The 17,942-nt window shown below is 45.1% G+C and overlaps 1 protein-coding gene across 1 annotated transcript in view; it reads left to right on the top strand.

The window, feature by feature from the left end:
* The window catches only part of ZNF10 (zinc finger protein 10), a 67,323-nt gene that overhangs the window by 43,849 nt on the left and 5,532 nt on the right, over window positions 1-17,942 (top strand). Inside the window, exons 6-10 of the mRNA XM_047101047.1 lie at window positions 558-1,221; window positions 4,864-4,939; window positions 12,191-12,313; window positions 14,062-14,188; window positions 14,598-14,693. Of these exons, the coding sequence (XP_046957003.1) occupies window positions 558-1,221; window positions 4,864-4,939; window positions 12,191-12,313; window positions 14,062-14,188; window positions 14,598-14,693 (1,086 nt within the window). The remainder of the gene's footprint in view (window positions 1-557; window positions 1,222-4,863; window positions 4,940-12,190; window positions 12,314-14,061; window positions 14,189-14,597; window positions 14,694-17,942) is intronic.

Raw genomic sequence — 17,942 nt, 5'->3', positions numbered from 1 at the left:
AAAGGTTCATACAATTTCAAATCCTTTTTAAAAAATTTTTTTTAACATTTATTTATTTTTGAGACAGAGAGAGACAGAGCATGAACGGGGGACGGGCAGAGAGAGAGGGAGACACAGAATCAGAAACAGGCTCCAGGCTCTGAGCCATCAGCCCAGAGCCTGACGCGGGGCTCGAACTCACGGACCGCGAGATCGTGACCTGGCTGAAGTTGGACGCTTAACCGACTGAGCCACCCAGGCGCCCCTCAAATCCTTTTTTAAAAAAGGTTATTTATTTTGAGAGAGAGCGCGCGCCCAAATGGAGAAGGGATAGAGAGGGAGGGAGAGAGAATCCCATGGGTGAGCCCGAGACCTGAGCAGAAATCAGGGGTCGCACGCCCAACCCACGGAGCCACCGGGGCGCCCCTCGAGTCCCTTTGAATTTAAGGGTTGCCGGGGAGAACGGAGACATCATTCCTGGGCCGCGACGCACGAGCAGACGAAGGTTAGGGCAGACCCAGGAAGAGCTCGCGGATGAGGTCACCGGTACATCCCAACGCCCACTCCCGAACCGGCAGCCCCCCGCTCCACCGCCGTCCTGGCACCGCGCGCGGCTCCGCGCCCTCCCACCCTCGTTTCCCCGCCCTCCGGCCGGGCGAGGCCTCGGCCGCTCACCGAGCCTGGAAGAGCGCGCGGCGCGGGAGCGGCCCCTCCCCACGTCGCCTCTCACAGGCCGCGCCTCCACACCTCCGCGCGCTCCCACGCGCTCCCCTGTCCTCGCGGTACCTGCTTCTCGGAGTCGGACCCGCCCGGCCGCCGCGAGAAGGGAGCGGAGAGCGCGCGCCGGGCGGACGGCGGCGTCTGGAGAGCAGCGAGCGGAGCTCCGGCGCCCGACCGCCCCAAGAAGCCGAGGGGCCGAGACTACATTTCCCAAGAGCCCCCGCGCCGCGCCGCCCCTCCCTGCCCCGTGGAGGGATTCTGGACTTCTGGTCAAGGCTGCCGCGCGTGCGTGCGTGGACGGGGGCGTGTGTGTGACGCCCGGGGCTGCGGAGTGTGCGTGAAGGGACGGGGGACCCAGGGCGCGGCGAGCCAGGGGCGTGAGCGCGAGCCCGCGGCCGGCAGCGAGGAGCCCCGCGCTGAGAGCCGGCCGCCGCCCGGGCGGCCCGTGCGCGCCTCGCCGCGGTCGCGTCGCCTGCTCGCGGAGGCCTGGCTCGTCATTGATTCGCCGTGGCTGCTGCCATTGTGACGGGATCGCCTCGCCCACCGCGCCTCCCGGTGCTCGCTGCAGGTACACGCGCAGGCGGCGGCGCGTGTGTGTTTGCTTCGCAGTCGGGCCCGTCGTGTTGTTGCTTGTTAACCTCAGCGCTCGGGGTGGCCGGTGATTTCATTGTAAGTTTTCTTCCCAACTGATTTTTACCCCTTGCGTGGATGACTGTTTTCCCCGTTGCGGGTGATTCTTGAATTCACGTCGTAGCATCAATAGCGCACATTGCTGCTTTGCAAGAATGATGACAATACCCCCTAGCGCTTGGTGTTTGTGTTGTGTGGTGCTGGTGGTAGGTTTGAACCACATATTCTCAGTGGTTCAGAATGCGGTGTCTTTTGGTCCTGCTTCTCTTTTTCCAGCTAGGGCTGCAGGTTTAAATTTTGCATTTGGCTTTTTCTAGCATTTGCTGAAAATGATCATGCTGTTTTTGTTAGAGGAGGAGATTTCTTAGCAGTAAGAGCCTCACGTTCCTGGGAGAAATCCAACGTGGTTGTACTGTTTTTAAAACATGTACACTATTGGATTCTATTTGTGGATATTATCAGAGTTATAGGCTACTTGCTTCTTGGAGAAGTAGGTCTGCTTTAATATCCAGTCTGTAGAAAGGGCTGGATAAGTTTCTGTTTCTTGATCTAGTCTAGAAATACTAAGTTAAAAACACGTTTTTACCTCTTACTGCCAGCATTGGCCTGATGCGGGGCTCGGACTCACAAACTGGGAGATCATGACCTGAGCCAAAACCGGGAGTGGGAGTCGGAGGCTTAACTGACTGAGCCACCCAGGCGTCCCTATTTTATTTTTAAGTAGGCTTCACACCCAGTGTGAGGCTTGAACTCAGACCCAGAGGTTAAGAGTTGCACACTCTACCAGCAGAGCCAGCCAGTCGCCCCTAACTTGTGTAGTTTTTTTTTAATCAAGCAGATTAACTGGAGGTGCCTATGTGTTTAACCTAGTTTTAATTATTATTTTATTTTCCCTTGACACTAGAGTTGTTAAGCCAATCAAAATGATGCATATCATCTAACATCTAGTATGATGTCAAAGGTAAGGTTAACATCAACGTTACTTAGATCCCACCCAAAGTCTATGGAGAAGGTGGAGCATTTCAATTCTGGTAATAGCAGAATATACCTTGCTTTTAAAAGTACAAGGGAAGACGAGATGGCATCCAGAATGCTAGCTACAAATGTGTCAGGTTGGCGATGTCGACTGTAGTTAACTGTCTTGACAGTTAAATAGCACAACTCGTCCTCACCCCTTTTAAACTAACTCAGCCCTACACTAACTTTTCTCTGTGACCTAATTTACTTCTCTTCTGTTGCATTAAGATCGTCTTGCAAAGCCTCCTGGAGGGTGAATTTCACACGTTCATGCGTATTCTTGAAAATTGTTCCCTTGTGCTGTCATTCCTTCTCTCAGTACACATTTCTTGAGCTCTGAGCATGTGCCAGTCATAGGGCAGGGATTTGAGATACAGATGAAGAAGGAAGTCTGTTCAGTATTTTATATTAACATTGTCTCAAAATTCTACTTAGGACAATATACAAGGTATATTTTTTGGAAAAGAGATTTCAAAATTATTCTTATTATTTGTCCCCTCCCCCCCCCAGCGTAGAAGAGATTCAGTTAACATCAATGAGTTTTTAGTAAAGTGACTGAAAAGGAAATAGGTAAGTGAATAGATTCTTTACTGTCTTCAGTAACAAGCTAACACATGCGTTTATGAAAGAAAGTCTACTCACAATAGGAATAAAGTATCTAATATTACTTTTAACTAGAAATATACCTCAGCTATGTGAAAAACTTTAACGCCTTACTAGTAGATAGAAAATAAGAATAAAGGATGAATAGAAATGAGAACAGTTCTGTTTTTTTATTAAATTCATTTTTCTAGGAAATAAAACTGGGATTTTTTTTTTCAAGAATCCCTATGCACTTTGTTCTTTATATCATCTTTTTCTTTCAATTTTTAACTAAAAATTTTTTTAAATATAATTTATTGTCAAGTTAGCTAACATACACAGTGTGCTCTTGGTTTCAGGGGTAGATACCCATGATTAATCGCTTACATACAACACCCAGTGCTCATCCCAACAAGTGCCCTCCTCAATGCCCATCACCCACTTTCCCCCTCCCCTGCCACCTGCATCAACCCTCAGTTTGTTCTCTGTATGTAAGAGTCTCTTATGGGTTTGCCTCCCTCTCTGTTTGAAAGTATTTTTTCCCCGGGGCGCCTGGGTGGCTCAGTTGGTTAAGCGTCCGACTTTGGCTCAGGTCATGATCTTGCGTTCGGTGGGTTTGAGCTCCGTGTCGGGCTCTGTGCTGACAGATCAGAGCCTGGAGCCTGCCTCGGATTCTGTGTCTCCCCTCTCTGTCTCTCCCCACTCCCTCTCTCAAAAATAAACAAACATTAAAAAAATTAAAAAAAAAAAAGAAATATTTTTTCCCCTTCGCATCCCCCAATTATGGGGGAATGTTATGGAAGTAGCTCATTTCTTTTCTTTAAAAAAAAAAAATTTTTTTTTTAGTGTTTATTTATTTTTGAGAGACAGAAAGAGCTTGAGCCAGGAGGTGGGGGAGCAGAGAGAGAGGGAGACACAGAGTCTAAAGCAGGCTCCAGGGTCTGGGCTGTCAGCCCAGAGCCCAACATGGGGCCTGAACCCACAAATTGTGAGATCATGACCTGAGCCGAAGTCAGACGCTTAACCGACTGAGCCACCCAGGTGCTCCTTTTTTTTTTAAAGCTCGTTCCTTTTCATAATTTGATGAGAAAATGTTTCTGTTAAAAAGAGATACTCCTAGAAATGGTGGGTTACCTTGGTTTTCATGACATAATTTAAACACTGAAGGCTTAGTAACATAGTTTAAAAAACTTACAGGTTTTAAGAATTTGTATTTTAAGGAAAAAGAAGTTTAATATCGTAGTATGTCTGTTTTGCTTACAATACACTTTGGTCTTCAGTCACCGTATAGGATGTCTCACATCAGACTGAAGTTTCCTATCACATCAGCATATTTTGTATCTTCTGGGAAGGAAGCAAGGTCAGGACTGGGTGTGGCATAGGCTGTATGTGTATCTGGCACAGAACCAACACCAAGAGCATTGTTTTTGCCTCTTTCCCCACAATATCTGTTGTCTCATTCTTACGTTTCTCACATTTCATTATGAAAACTTTTGAACATACAGCTGAATTAGAAGCAGTTTACAGTGAGTACTTGTAACCCCCCCCCGACTCTACCATTAACATTTTATTATTCTTATTTTAACATACATCTGTTTCTTCGTCAGTCCCCATCTTTTTTTTTAATGCATCTCAGTGTAGGTTGCCGACATCAGTATTCTTCCCCTAAATACTTAAGAATGCATGCACGTTATTAACTAGAATTCAGTATTTGTATAGCTTTTTCTTTTGATGTAAAATTTAGGTAAAATGCACAAAATGAAAGTGTACGTTTGCTGAGTTTTCACAGACGCATGGTCCTTGCCATCTTTTCTGGTCCCAGAGCTCTAACCGTGGCTGCTGGGTTCTTTTGCTAATCATTCCTTGCCCTTTGCACGTGCTAAGTCCTGATGTACTTACTCAGAATCTAAAGAGATTCTGTTTGCTTTTGTTCAGAAGCATATACTCCATATGCCCGATTGAAATGCTGTCCCTGTCAACGTCTTGCCTGTCTCTGGGCACTGGCCCTCAGGTACTGGGGCTTAAAATGGAGACTGGAGGGCAGACACCTTGGGAAACAGATGTGTTATCTTTTTTTTTTTTTTCAACATTTATTTATTTTTGGGACAGAGAGAGACAGAGCATGAACGGGGGAGGGGCAGAGAGAGAGGGAGACACAGAATCGGAAACAGGCTCCAGGCTCCGAGCCGTCAGCCCAGAGCCCGACGCGGGGCTCGAACTCACGGACTGCGAGATCGTGACCTGGCTGAAGTTGGACGCTTAACCGACTGCGCCACCCAGGCGCCCCCAGATGTGTTATTTTTGTGGGTGCTTGTTAAGAATTTGACAAACCCCAGTGGAACAAATACGAAGTTCAAGGCACTGTGCCAGTCTCTTTCTGAGATTGTGAATGAGATTATCCCAATTCTGAAGTGGTTCCTTGTCTCCGAAGGGATGTGGACAAGTGAGTAGTGGTAGCTTAAGGCAGAGTGAAGTGCTGGAGTGTTCCATGGTTACTGCTTAGGGAAGTTATTCTTTCTCAGACAACAGAAAGGCTTGTCAGAAAAGGGGGCATTTAAATGACGCTTAGAGAGCGTGGGATGAGTGCAGCAGGAGTTCAAGCCGCAACGTAGTCAGGGCCCGGAATGTAGATGGTTGTGAGTCCCGTATGCTCAGTTGCTTGATCAGAGATGTGCCGCAGAGCCTCTTGTGCCTGGATAGTAGCTTTCATAGCCTCTGGTTCATACTCGGAGCTCCTTGCAGCTGATCTCTGCCCCGGCGGTTGGCAGAAAAATCACTCCCCAAAGAACCAGAACCTTATGGTGGATGTGTTGCCTTATATGGCAGAAGGGAATTTGCAGATGTGACTCAGCTAAGGACCTTAAGATGGGGAGAGTACCCTGGATTGTTCAGGGGGGCCCAGTATAATCACAGAGGTCCGTTGGAATAAGGGGGCAGAAGGCGGGTGTCAGGGAGACGTGACCACAGAAGAAAGGCACAGAGAGAGACGGTGTCGCCAGCTTCCTGGCTGTCGGCCCTGATGCCTCCGTCAGAATTTCTGACTCTGCCCCTTGCCCTCCTCTCTGCTCTGGCTCCAGCCTGCTTCTTTGTCACTTCCTTGCTCTCCGGTCCCCAGCACCTCTTCCAGCTGTGCCTTTTATCTCCTTTCTTCACCTCCAAGCTGTTCATTCCTTTTGTGGAATGTGTCTCTGCCTCCAGCAGTATGTTGAGACCGCTCCCCCAAATCGTTGCTGAACCCTTATCTAACCAATCCAGCACGTTAGAATCCAGGCCTTAGCTTATCTGAACTCTTGTTTTAAGTCTGCCCTCCTTGAAATTCTTCTGGCTTTGGATATGCCTCTCTTCTGGATCTTCTCATTCATTAGTGGGTCTTTCTTTCTCTCCTGTTTGCTTCCTAAATGTTGACTTTTCCCCATAGTCTATCCTGGTTTTACACTTTATCGTACTTCTCGTGTTATCTTTGGTTGACTTTATGTATTGCCATGGTGTCATCTGATAATACCCTGAGCTAGCTTTATTAAGTCTTACTGTTTCTTACTGGGCTTTATAGGAATTATGTCATAGGGTAGTTGATAGGAATGTCTGATCTCTCTCAGACTCCTGTCCATTTGCCTACTTCATCTTTATCTCATAGCAGAAGAACACAGTCACTCTCAGATCTGTGACAAAAGGCCACCCCTCACTCCCCCGAGTCTTGAGAATAGAGCTGATTAGTTTGGATAGATACAGACAGAACAGAAATGTGGAAGGCAGATGATACAGCTGGATAACCCTCATATTTAAATGTATCTTGCTAAATGTTTCTCTGGCCCATTTTCTGTGTTTAAAACCAATGCCATGAGGATGTGAGGGTGATCTGGCTGTGACATTGGTCAGCCCATCGATCGCCAGTGTTGATTCGGCTGATCTGGTTTTCTAGGCGGGTGTCCCCCTCCTCCCCCACTCCATGTGCGTCCCTCCCGAAGCTGTGCACTTGGTCAGAGAGGACGACCTTCCCCAATACAGGAGGACTTTCAGTCAAGGGTATATGAATAGCTGCGCTCGCTGCTAGACCCTCCAAAGGAGCTCTCAGGGACCATTTGTAGGAGAACGTGGGGTAGTTAGCTTCCAGAACTCCAGACACGTCCAGATGAGGCGCTGCACACGGCAGTTTGCCTTTCTTTAAACAGACACACAAATACACACGGTCCCCTCCGTCCTGTAGTGCCTCCTCCTGATACGTTGTTGTTCTGTCAGTCACCCAGGAAACTGGGAGTCTCCTCTAACCCCTAACCTGTCTTCACATCTGTACCCATTTGATTTCCAGGATGTACCAGTCTTTCCAAAATCTGCCTGCTTTGCGTTTCTACCCTCAACAGCCCTAATTTGCGTTCCCATCCTCTGTACTATGATATTAGCCTCCTTCCTGTTTCCTTTGCTGCTGTTACATCTTCCTCCAGTCCGTCACAGAACTATCCCAAATGCAGACGAGGCATTTTTTTTTTTTTAATTTTTTTTTCAACGTTTATTTATTTTTGGGACAGAGAGAGACAGAGCATGAATGGGGGAAGGGCAGAGAGAGAGGGAGACACAGAATCGGAAACAGGCTCCAGGCTCTGAGCCATCAGCCCAGAGCCCGACGCGGGGCTCGAACTCCCGGACCGCGAGATCGTGACCTGGCTGAAGTCGGACACTTAACCGACTGCACCACCCAGGCGCCCCAGACAAGGCATTTTTAAGGTGCAAATCTAGTATCATTTCTGGGCTTAAAACACATAGGAGAGAGTCTGAAAATGGCATTTTTGTCCTTTTGTGACCTAGGTCTGGCCATATGTGTTTCTGGGCTCCTTTCTGGCTCCTCCCTGCCCTTACCAGTGTGCGTTGTCTCAGACTCTGCCTTTGTTCACACAATTCCCCACCCTCCTTTGTCTGCCTGTCTCTCTGACTCAGCCTTGAACCCACCAGGTGGTCCGTGACCCCTTGGCCATGCTGTTATCAGAGCAGTAATCATAGTGAACTCTGGGTGTCCGTTTCAGTTTCTTCTGCTAGACTCAGCTGCTTGATGTCAGGAAGAAATACTTAATTCGTGTTTTTATCCCCTGGGCCTTGTACGGAGCCAGGCACGGAGTAAGTGTTCACTAATGATATATTAAAACGACAGAAGAAGATCCAAATCTGTAACACCAAGATAGTCATCAACTTACCAGCAGTTCCGCTGAACATAAATAAAACTCATCCCAGTATCCCTTTTGGGGATCAGTTTTGGCCAGTTGCATAGAAAGATACTTTGTGTATCTGGTGACTGATTAAAGAATCTGGTTATCCCTAAGAAGTGGTAGGATTTAATTAATTAGCTCAAATAGGTTTGAATTAAGTAGATTAAATAATGGCTCAAATCAGTGGTTCTCAACCTTGGTTGCACATTAGAATCACCAAGGAAATTATTTAAAATAAACAAAACCCTGGCCCCTTTGCAGGCAATTAAGTCAGAATCTCTCAGAGAAGGACGGCATGGGATGCTGGTGTCATAATTTATAAATATACTTGGCAATCCCAGTATTCAGTTAGGGTCGAAAACCACTGGTTTAGACAAAGGTTAGAGTAAGTTATCAGAAGTGGAGGTTAAGGGAAATTAGGATGAAATGAGATTAACTATAAACTTTTTAAATTTTATATAATCATAAAATGGGAGAGTCACTGGAATGGATCTTAGATAGATCTATGTAGAGGCTGTACTGTAGTTGCTTTTTTTTTTTTTAATTAAGATCTGATTGAAAATTTGGTGGCCAGAAATTTCCTGTTTCCTTAGGCAATCTGATCTATTTCCAGGTGTCATATGATTAACAGTGTCTTATTATATTGACTTGTAACTGACTTTTTTGTGACTCTGCACATTATTCCTAATTCTGCCCTCTGGAGCAACTCAAATATCCCTGTTCCACAGAACCTCTAAATATGTGAAAACCATTCTCTTGCTTCCATAAAGTGATTTCTTATGTAGTTTAACATCCCTGGTTATTTCAGCCTTTATTCATCTGACATGAAAAGTAAGCTCCATGAGAGGTTAAGAAGCCACTTAGTAAGTTTTGGAGCACAGTTTGAAATATGCACTTGGGGTTGAGGAACAAGGTTGGGATAGAAGACAGAGTGATCTGTTCATTCTAGCTGAAACACTTAGGTCTGTTGTGTGCCATGCAGTGGGAGAGACAGGATAAAACAAGTAGATATTCTGTGTCCTGATAGTGCCTAGGGCGTCACTGAAAATGGACACCAAGAAAGGCTGAGGACGCAACAAAGGGAAACCTACATTAAAGTTCATCATAATTTTTGAAATCATTAGAGGAGACTAAGAACCAAGATATACAGAGGGAAGCGAGGTGGTGAAGGAGGCAAAGTAAATAAAGAGCTTCAAGAACATTCCAGAGGCCAACGGTGTCCTCTGTAACAGATGTTGTGGGTGAGAACCGTTTTAATGGTATGGCAGGGCAGAAACCATGTTGCTTTTATTCACATAAATTTGCATAGAACTGCGAGGAAATCCTTAAGATCTCCAGAAGACAAAGGGGGAAAACAATAGGAATGAAAAGTTCAAAAGAACTGTAAATACAAACATACGGAAAATAAGCCCAGTATTCAAAAGGTGGAAATTAAAAATACAGTCTAAATTTAAAACAACTTAAACACGCAATGTTTATAGACTTCTGTGTCTGGCCATGCTGGAGTGACGGGGGTGGGGGTGGGGGGTGGGAGTGAGGTAGATTTACGGTCTTGCCCGTACAACAGCAACAACAATAAAGAGACAGACAAAATACACGAAACAGTCGGTCTATCTGGATATCAGATGACAAAGGACACTCATCCCTGGGAGATGGAAAAGCAACGAGGTAAGCCTTCTGATTGCCCAGTTTATTGCCTTTGAGAGGGTTTCCAGTTTCCAGTAGAGGAAGGAGGAGCTGAGGTGGAGTCCAGCAGACTTCCTGAGCCAAGGACGGAGCTGAGAATCTGGGGAGAGCAAAGCAGCTGTAGTTCATAGGACAGACCAGCAGAGAGGAGAGGTCTGCAGAGGGCCTCCCACGAGGACTCAAGAGCACAGAGCAGCACATGTGTGAGGAAACTCCCCAAGGACAGGGAAGGAATCCTCTAAAGGGTTGGAGGGAATAGTCCTGATATTTGCATGGGGAATACTGTTCCTACGGGCTGGGCTGGAAAACTCCTGTAATTCCTGGAGCATTAGGAATGGAGCTATTTATGTAAAGCACTGAAAGGAAAAATAACTCTACTTAGAATTCTGTATTCAGCAAAAATACATTTCAACCACAAAGACAAGACCACCAACAGAATGGGAGAAACTATTTGGAAATTATACATCTGATAAGGGTTTAATATACACAGAATATGTAAACATATTTGTGTATGTATACATGCTCATATGTAGAATGTACAAAGAACTACAACTCACAAACTTAACTAATTTAAAAATGGGCAAAGGACTTGAAAAGACACTTGTCCGATGGCCACTAAGTACGTGAAAATAATGCATATCAAAACTACAATGAAATATCACTTCAACTAGGATTGCTGTAATAATCTAAAAAATGGAATAACAAGTTTTGGCAAGCATGTGGGGAAACTGGAACCTTGGATGTTGCTGGTGTGACTAAAAGGACGCTACTACTGTGGAAAAGTTTTGTGGGTCCTCAGGGAGCTCAGCACACAATTACCATATGACCCAACAATTCTGCTCCTAGGTACAGACCCGAAGGGATTGAAAGCAGGGACTCAAGCAGGTACTTGTACACCAGTGTTCACAGCAGCACCATTCACAAGACCCACTAGATGGAAACAACCCAAGGGTCCATCAACAGACGATGGGGTAAACAACATGGTCTGTCCATACACTGGAATATTACCTGGCCATTATAAGGAGTGAAGGTCTGATTCATGCCACAGCATGGATGAACCTTGAAGACATTATGCTGAGTCAAGTAAGCTAGACACAAAAGGACAGATATTGTATGAATCTATTTATATGATTATCTAGAATTGGTAAATTCAGAGAGACAGTAGGTTATCAGAGTCTGAGGAATAGGGAGTTTGCTTAATGTTTCAGAGTTTCCATTGGGTGATTAGAAAGTTTAGAATTCTTAGTGAGAGTTGTACAATATTGTGAATGTAATTAATGCCACTGAATTGTACACTTAGCAATAATAAGCAAATTTTGTTAATTTTTTTACTAGAATTTTAAAGATGAATAATGTAATTACCAAAAACCATTGTGATTGTGTACTTTGAGTGGATGAATTGTATGGTATGTGAATTATGTCTCAGTAAAGCTGTTTTGAAAAAAAAAAAAAAAAGCAAAATGAAGACATTCTCAGATTTAAAAAGCTGAAAGAATTTATTACCAGCAGACCCACATTGCAGGAAATGTTAAAAGATGTCCTTCAGGGAGAAAGGAAATGAAACCAAATGGAAATCTGGATCTACTGGAAAGAATGAAAAGCACTGGCAATGGTAACTACGTAGGTAAATATATAATATTTTTTCCTTATTGTTCAAGTGACTTTAAAAGATAATTGACCGTGTATTAGATTTCTAGTGCTGTGTAACAGATTATCTCAGACTTGGTAGCTTCAAACAGCACCCATGTACTAGCTCACAGTTCTGTAGGTGGAAGTCTGACACACTCTGGCTGGGTTTTCTGCTCCGGTATCCCAACAGCTGCTGTCAAGGTGTTGGCTGGCCTGGGTTCTCATTTGGAGGCTCTGATTGTCGGCAGAACGCGGTTACTTGTGACTGTACGCTGTCCTAGGACTGGCTGTCAGCTGGGTGCTGCTCGTAGCTCCCCGAGGCCGCCCACACTCCTTGCTGTGTGGCACCCTCCACCTGCAGGCCAGTAGTGGCCCATCCCAGGGTTCTTGTGCTTCCAATCTCTGACTTCCCTCCTGTGATCAGCTGGAGAAAACACTTGTTTTCTTATCTGTAAAGTAAGGATATTAGATCGAGGCGGGTTTTGTTTTTTGGTTTGTTTTTCTCAAAAAAGAGAATTTGTAGCAGTAGAACCATATAAATTGCAAATGAAATTTTGCGTGGAACTCTAGAGACTAAGGGGAAAAACTGCAATCGACATAGCTCTTTTCTTCCTGCTCCTGGGAATTTCAGCACTGTAGATGTGTTTTTGGACTATCTCTGATGTTCCTCTTTGTGTGGTGGGTGTTTGCATTATACTCAGCCAAGTATGAGGGAGTCTAGGTTGATGGTTTATGAAACCTCCCCATGATAGCAAACCTTCCTCATGTTTCTTTCTTTTTTCTACCTTCTCCTCCTCAGGATCTTCATTACTGAAAAAAGCATCATCAAGAACAAGGAGGGCATGGAGACCAAGTTGTTAACGGCCCGGTCCCATGTAAGTTGGGCTGCCTTCTTTGTTTTCCAACTGAGAACCCCTTTCTGCTTGAGTTTTGGAGTCCTTTGACTAGGAACTTGAGAAATTATATCTTGGACACTCTTCTCTGGGAGACTGGCACTATTTTGTTTGCTTGTTTGTAGATGTAGTTTTATTTCCTTCCATGTAAAAGAAATAGAGGCTTAGCAGTGATGTGGGCAGGAGCCAACTGGGTGATATTGAGGATTCTGACAACATGCTTTCATCCACACTGGGGATGAAGGCCACAGCATGCTTCCTCCCCACAAAATGATGTGGGAACTGGGAGTGTTCGTGCCTGGTGGGTCTCTCTGGCCCTGGTTGTCCTAGATGTGGAGCTGGCTACGTGATGCCTCCCTGGGGAGCTCCTGTCGGAAGGAGCTCAGGCACAAGTTACGTACTTATCCAGGGGTGACCACAGCCAGGGCATGAGGAGCTTGGGGGATGGAACCTCTGGGAGCTTCCAGGGTGGGAGACGGGGCCCCTGGTGCCTCATTCAGCTTCCTCCCCTGGAGCGTCCTACACATACTATCTCTGCGTATGTGGAAAATCCCACTGAGGAGTGCTGTGGGTTTTGCTTTCACTGTGCTACATATCTTGAAGGAGTTAGGAAAACTAGTAATATTTACCCAGATGTTTACCGTTTTTGTTCTTCATCCTTCATTCCTGGGATTTAAAGTTTCTCTCTGTCAATATTTCCCTTTTGCTTAAAGAACTACTTTTAGCGTGTCTTTTAGAGCAGCAGGTTTGCTGGGGACAAATTCTTTTACTTCACTTGAGAGTATATTTTGCGTCATTCCCGAAAGGTATTTTCACTGGATATTCTGGCTTGACAGTTCTTGCAGCTTTTAAAAAGCTATTATTCCACGGTCTTCTGACCTTCATGGTTCTTGGGGAGATATCCTCCTTCAAGTAGGTGTTGTTTCTCTGTGTAGTCAGCATTTCTTTTTAATGTAGCTAATAAAGGCCTTGCTTCTGTGTCTATTGTTTCTTTGTCAAATCTTCATTTAAAAAAAATGCCTACCATGGAGGCGCCGGGTGGCTCAGTCGGTTGAGCATCCGACTTCAGCTCAGGTCATGATCTTGCAGTTCGTGAGTTCGAGCCCCACGTTGGGCTCTGTGCTAACAGCATAGAGCCTGGAGCCTGCTTCGAATTCTGTGTCTCCCTCTCTGTCTGCTCCTCCCCAGCTCATGCTCTGTCTCTCTCTCTCTCCTTCAAAAATAAAATAAAAATAAATAAAAAATTAAAAAAAATGCCTACCTCCCAATGTTTAGGAAAAATGTTTTGGATAATTATTTTAGATCAGAAAACATGGTGAGTTTGGTCTCTGAAGCATGAAGTTATACTTGAACTGAAGACTGCTGTGTCCCTCTTTTTTCTGCCCTGAATTGGGTTCTTTATTTCACGTAATATAAATGTAGATTAACTTTTGGTGTCTGATGCTCCTTGCTGTAGGTGTCATAACAGAGTTGATTTAAATACAAGTTCTGACAATTTCTAAACCTAGAGCATAACATGGAACTGGATTTTAGACAGTAGGTATCTAATAGCCATTCCTGTTAGGACTTGATCAGAATCCGAAATAAATACTACTCACTTCTGGAATGAATTCTGGCCCGTTCTCTTTCCCTACCCCAGTGCTGTCTGCCTAAGTCTCTTTCTGTCTGTACTCAGGAAGGAAGGGCGGAAATATACATCTGGCTTGATACAGATTTGTTCCATGTTGTAGGCACTGGTGACCTTCAAGGATGTACTTGTGAACTTCACCAGGGAGGAGTGGAAGCTGCTGGATACTGCCCAGCAGATCATGTACAAAGATGTGATGCTGGAGAACTATAAGAACCTGGTTTCCTTGGGTAAGACTAAGTTGTATTCTCGGAGCTATCCCCCTGTGAGGATTTTGGTTCTTCATTGATCAAAAGGTATGGAGATCGTCAAGCACATATATCAGAGTATGAGCTTGGGGCCAGGGATGTGATTTCCTTGGGGCAGAGAAGAGGGCTTTTGTACTCACTTCTACTTTTGTGTTTGTGTGTGGGATATATATATATATATATATATATATGTATATGTATACGTGTGTGTGTGTGTGTATATATATATATATATATATATATATATATATATATATGTAGCCTCCCCTTGTCTACTTTTGAGAGTCCCCCCGGGACTAAGAAGGGATTGGGGCTGAATCTGGGATGCTCTTTGTGTCCAGGACAGAGCTTCCCAACCCTTGCCCAATTCTTTATCTTTCACCATGCACAGGGCATCAGCTTCCCAAACCAGATGTGATCCTCCAGTTGGAGAAAGGGGAAGAGCCATGGCTGGTGGAGAGAGGGACTCACCGGGAGACCCACCCAGGTGAGGACCAGTCAAGAGGTGTTGCCGGTCATGGCCCGGAGGAGCATGAGGGGCTGGACTCCCTGGGCATAGTGGTCACTGGTTCTCATTTCCGAGGCGAAGACTGAGTTTATTTACCTTCTGTTTCCCCATGACCAGTCTTTCTGTAGTCTTGCCACACGTCATTTGCATCAGAGACAAACGTGTACTCTTCATGAAAATTATCTTTCTGTTCACGTACTTGGTTTCAGCCCTGTTGGTCTTGCTTTCCTGGTTCTTACGCCAATTCTAGTGTCGCCATGCTCTCATTTGTCACACAGTCTCCTCTTTCATCCTCACCTGTCTTTTCCCTTTCCTGTGGCCCCTTCCCATGGCCTCGTGCTGTGGGGCTTGGTCACTGGCCACTCTTCTGAGTGTGCTGAGGGGCTTGCCAGTTCTGCTGGCTGAACTCCTTTTTCTCCAGAACTGCTGCTCCCAAAACACATCTTTCTTACTGTACTCCAGCTCTTTATTTTGTATTTTCTCAATTCTTACTTTTAATTCTTTTAATTAATTTTTTACTTTAAAGATTTTTTTTTTAATTTTTTTTTCAACGTTTATTTATTTTTGGGACAGAGAGAGACAGAGCATGAACGGGGGAGGGGCAGAGAGAGAGGGAGACACAGAATCGAAGCAGGCTCCAGGCTCCGAGCCGTCAGCCCAGAGCCCGACGCGGGGCTCGAACTCACGGACCGCGAGATCGTGACCTGGCTGAAGTCGGACGCTTAACCGACTGCACCACCCAGGCGCCCCTTAAAGATTTTTTTAATGTTTATTCATTTTTGAGAGAGAGACAGAGCGCGCGCACGTGAGCGGGGAGGGTCAGAGAGAGAGGGAGACACAGAATGCGAAGCAGGCTCCAGCCTCTGAGCTGTCAGCACAGAACCTGACGTGGGGCTCGAACCCATAGACTGTGAGATCGTGACCTGAGCTGAAGTTGGACGCTTAACCGACTGAGCCACCTGGCTACCCCTAAGTGTACTTTTAAATACCATAAACTGTTTTTTAGTTTTCTTACATTTGGTCTTGTAGGTGACTGTCTCAAATTTCTGCCTCAAAGGCAAGTCCTTTAATACAGTGTTAGAACTTGATCATGCAGTTGCTTTGGGGCCGTGGGAAGAAAGATTGTCCTCTGTTTTCTTTTCATTTCTCTATTATTTCCTTTATTTTTTTCATCCACGTCTTCATTCATTTATAAGCTTTTCCAGGTGTCTCTTGACTGCTATCTAAAACTAACTGACTAGATCAGCAGTTTAGATTTTTATTGAGAATTTGCTGTCAAAAGAAATACTGAAACTCCATGTGCTTAAACACATGGAATTTAAGGGAATCTACCAGGCTATGTGAGCTTCATAATCAAAGTGGAAAGAAAGTATAATGAGTGGTGGCTTTAAAAATATAAATGATGAGATGATGAATGGATGCTACATATTTTAAATATAACTCACTAGAGTATTGTGTTACGTAATATATGACAAGTTTTAGGATTTTAATGAAGGGAAGAATCACATGTATGTGTTCAAACATGCCACTCACAGCTGTTCCCCATTGGTACCCAGCCCCCAGTCTGCATCACACATGTTCATTTTAGAATTTTCCAGTTGGCATTTGTGGTTTGAAAAACTTCTCTGTGGGATTTTGATGCCCTGGAAGGAGGGGAGGGGAGAATAAGGGTGGTGTGTTTCTTATCAGAAATCATGGCCGCACGCATGCACGTGTGCACACGCGCACACACACACGTGCACACACACACGCACACACACACGTACATAATGGGCTATTTATTCAGCCTTAAAAAGGAAGGAAATTCTGCGAACTACATCATGGATCAGCTTTGAGGATGTTATGTTAAGTGAAGCCAGACACAAAAAGATAAATAATATGATTAGTTTACATGAGGTTACTTAAAGTAGTCGAAATCATAAAGACAGAAAGTGTGATGGTGCCTGCCAGGTGCTGGTGGGATGGGAGAAGGGGCTTCCTGTTTAAGAGGCACTGAGTTTTGATTCCACAGAGGAGATGACACAAGGGGATGTCTGTACAACCATGCAAATGTATGTCATACTTGAGCTGTACCCTTAAAAATGGTTAAGATGGTAAATTTTATGTCATGTGTATTTTACCACAAGAAAAGAAAAGTCAGGGTGAGGGAGAAGCTAGTAACTAACAAAGTAGTGACTGAAAACGGAGACTGGTGGGGGTTCCACAAAGAAGGCGGTTAGGGGCCTGGCACAGGGATTATCAGCAGGCCTGTTAGTTCCTGGCGCTGCGAAGATAAAGTTCCACAAACTGGTAGTTTACACAAGCATGCTTTCTCAGAGCTCAAGGTCAGAAGTCTGAAATCAAGGTGTCAGCAGGGCCACACGCCCTCTGGCGCCTGGAGGACAGGATCCTTCCTTGCCTCGTGAGGCTCTGGTAGTCTCAGGTGTTCCTTGGCTTGTAGACACATCATTCCAATCAGCCTCTGCCTTCATGTCTGTCTTCTCTGTATGTCTGTCTCTGTATCTCCTCTCCTTTTTTTTTTTTTTAAGTGTATTTATTTTGAGAGAGAGGGAGAGCGAGAGAATCTCAAGCAGGCTCTGTGCTATCAGCACAGATCCCAACTGAGCCACCCAGGCCCCCTCTTCTCTCCTTGTAAGGACACCAGTCTCTGGATTAGGGGCACACCCTGCTCCAGTACTACTTCATTTTAACTGCACGTGCAGTGATCCTGTTTCCAAGTCAAGTTGCGTTCTGAGATACGGGCACATATCTTATTTGGGGCACACAGTTCAACCCGTACACCAGATAAGAGTAGAATATTACCTCACTTGTGTAGGGAGAGATGGTACTTTGTAAACAGTGTTTTTGGGTGGGGGGAGCCTCGCTGGCTCAGTCGGTAGAGCATGTGACTGTTGATCTAGAGGTTGTGAGTCTGAGCCCCGTGTTAGGCATAGAGATTACTTAAGGGGCGCCTGGGTGGTTTAGTCAGTTGAGCGTCCAACTTGATTTCGGCTCAGGTCATGATCCCAGGGTCATGGGATCAAGCCCTGTGTTGGGCTCTGTGTCAAATGTGAAGCCTGCTTAATGTTCTCTCTCTCCACCATTTCTTTAATGGTGTTTCTTTTCTAGGTTAAGAACCAACATTTTACCTAAAAGGCATTGAGAAACAGGCTTTTAACTAGGGTAAATAACGTGCAGTAATACAAGTACAAACAAAAGGGCAGAAAAACCCAGGAGAATATGAGTTAG

Source organism: Lynx rufus, unplaced genomic scaffold (genome assembly GCF_022079265.1).
Source record: "Lynx rufus isolate CCGP_SWC_20201006 ecotype Redwood Valley unplaced genomic scaffold, mLynRuf1.p SCAF_55, whole genome shotgun sequence".
In the NCBI taxonomy this organism is placed as follows: domain Eukaryota; kingdom Metazoa; phylum Chordata; class Mammalia; order Carnivora; family Felidae; genus Lynx; species Lynx rufus.
The sequence above is the reverse complement of the archived record's forward strand: the minus strand, read 5'-3'. Positions and strand labels throughout refer to the sequence as shown.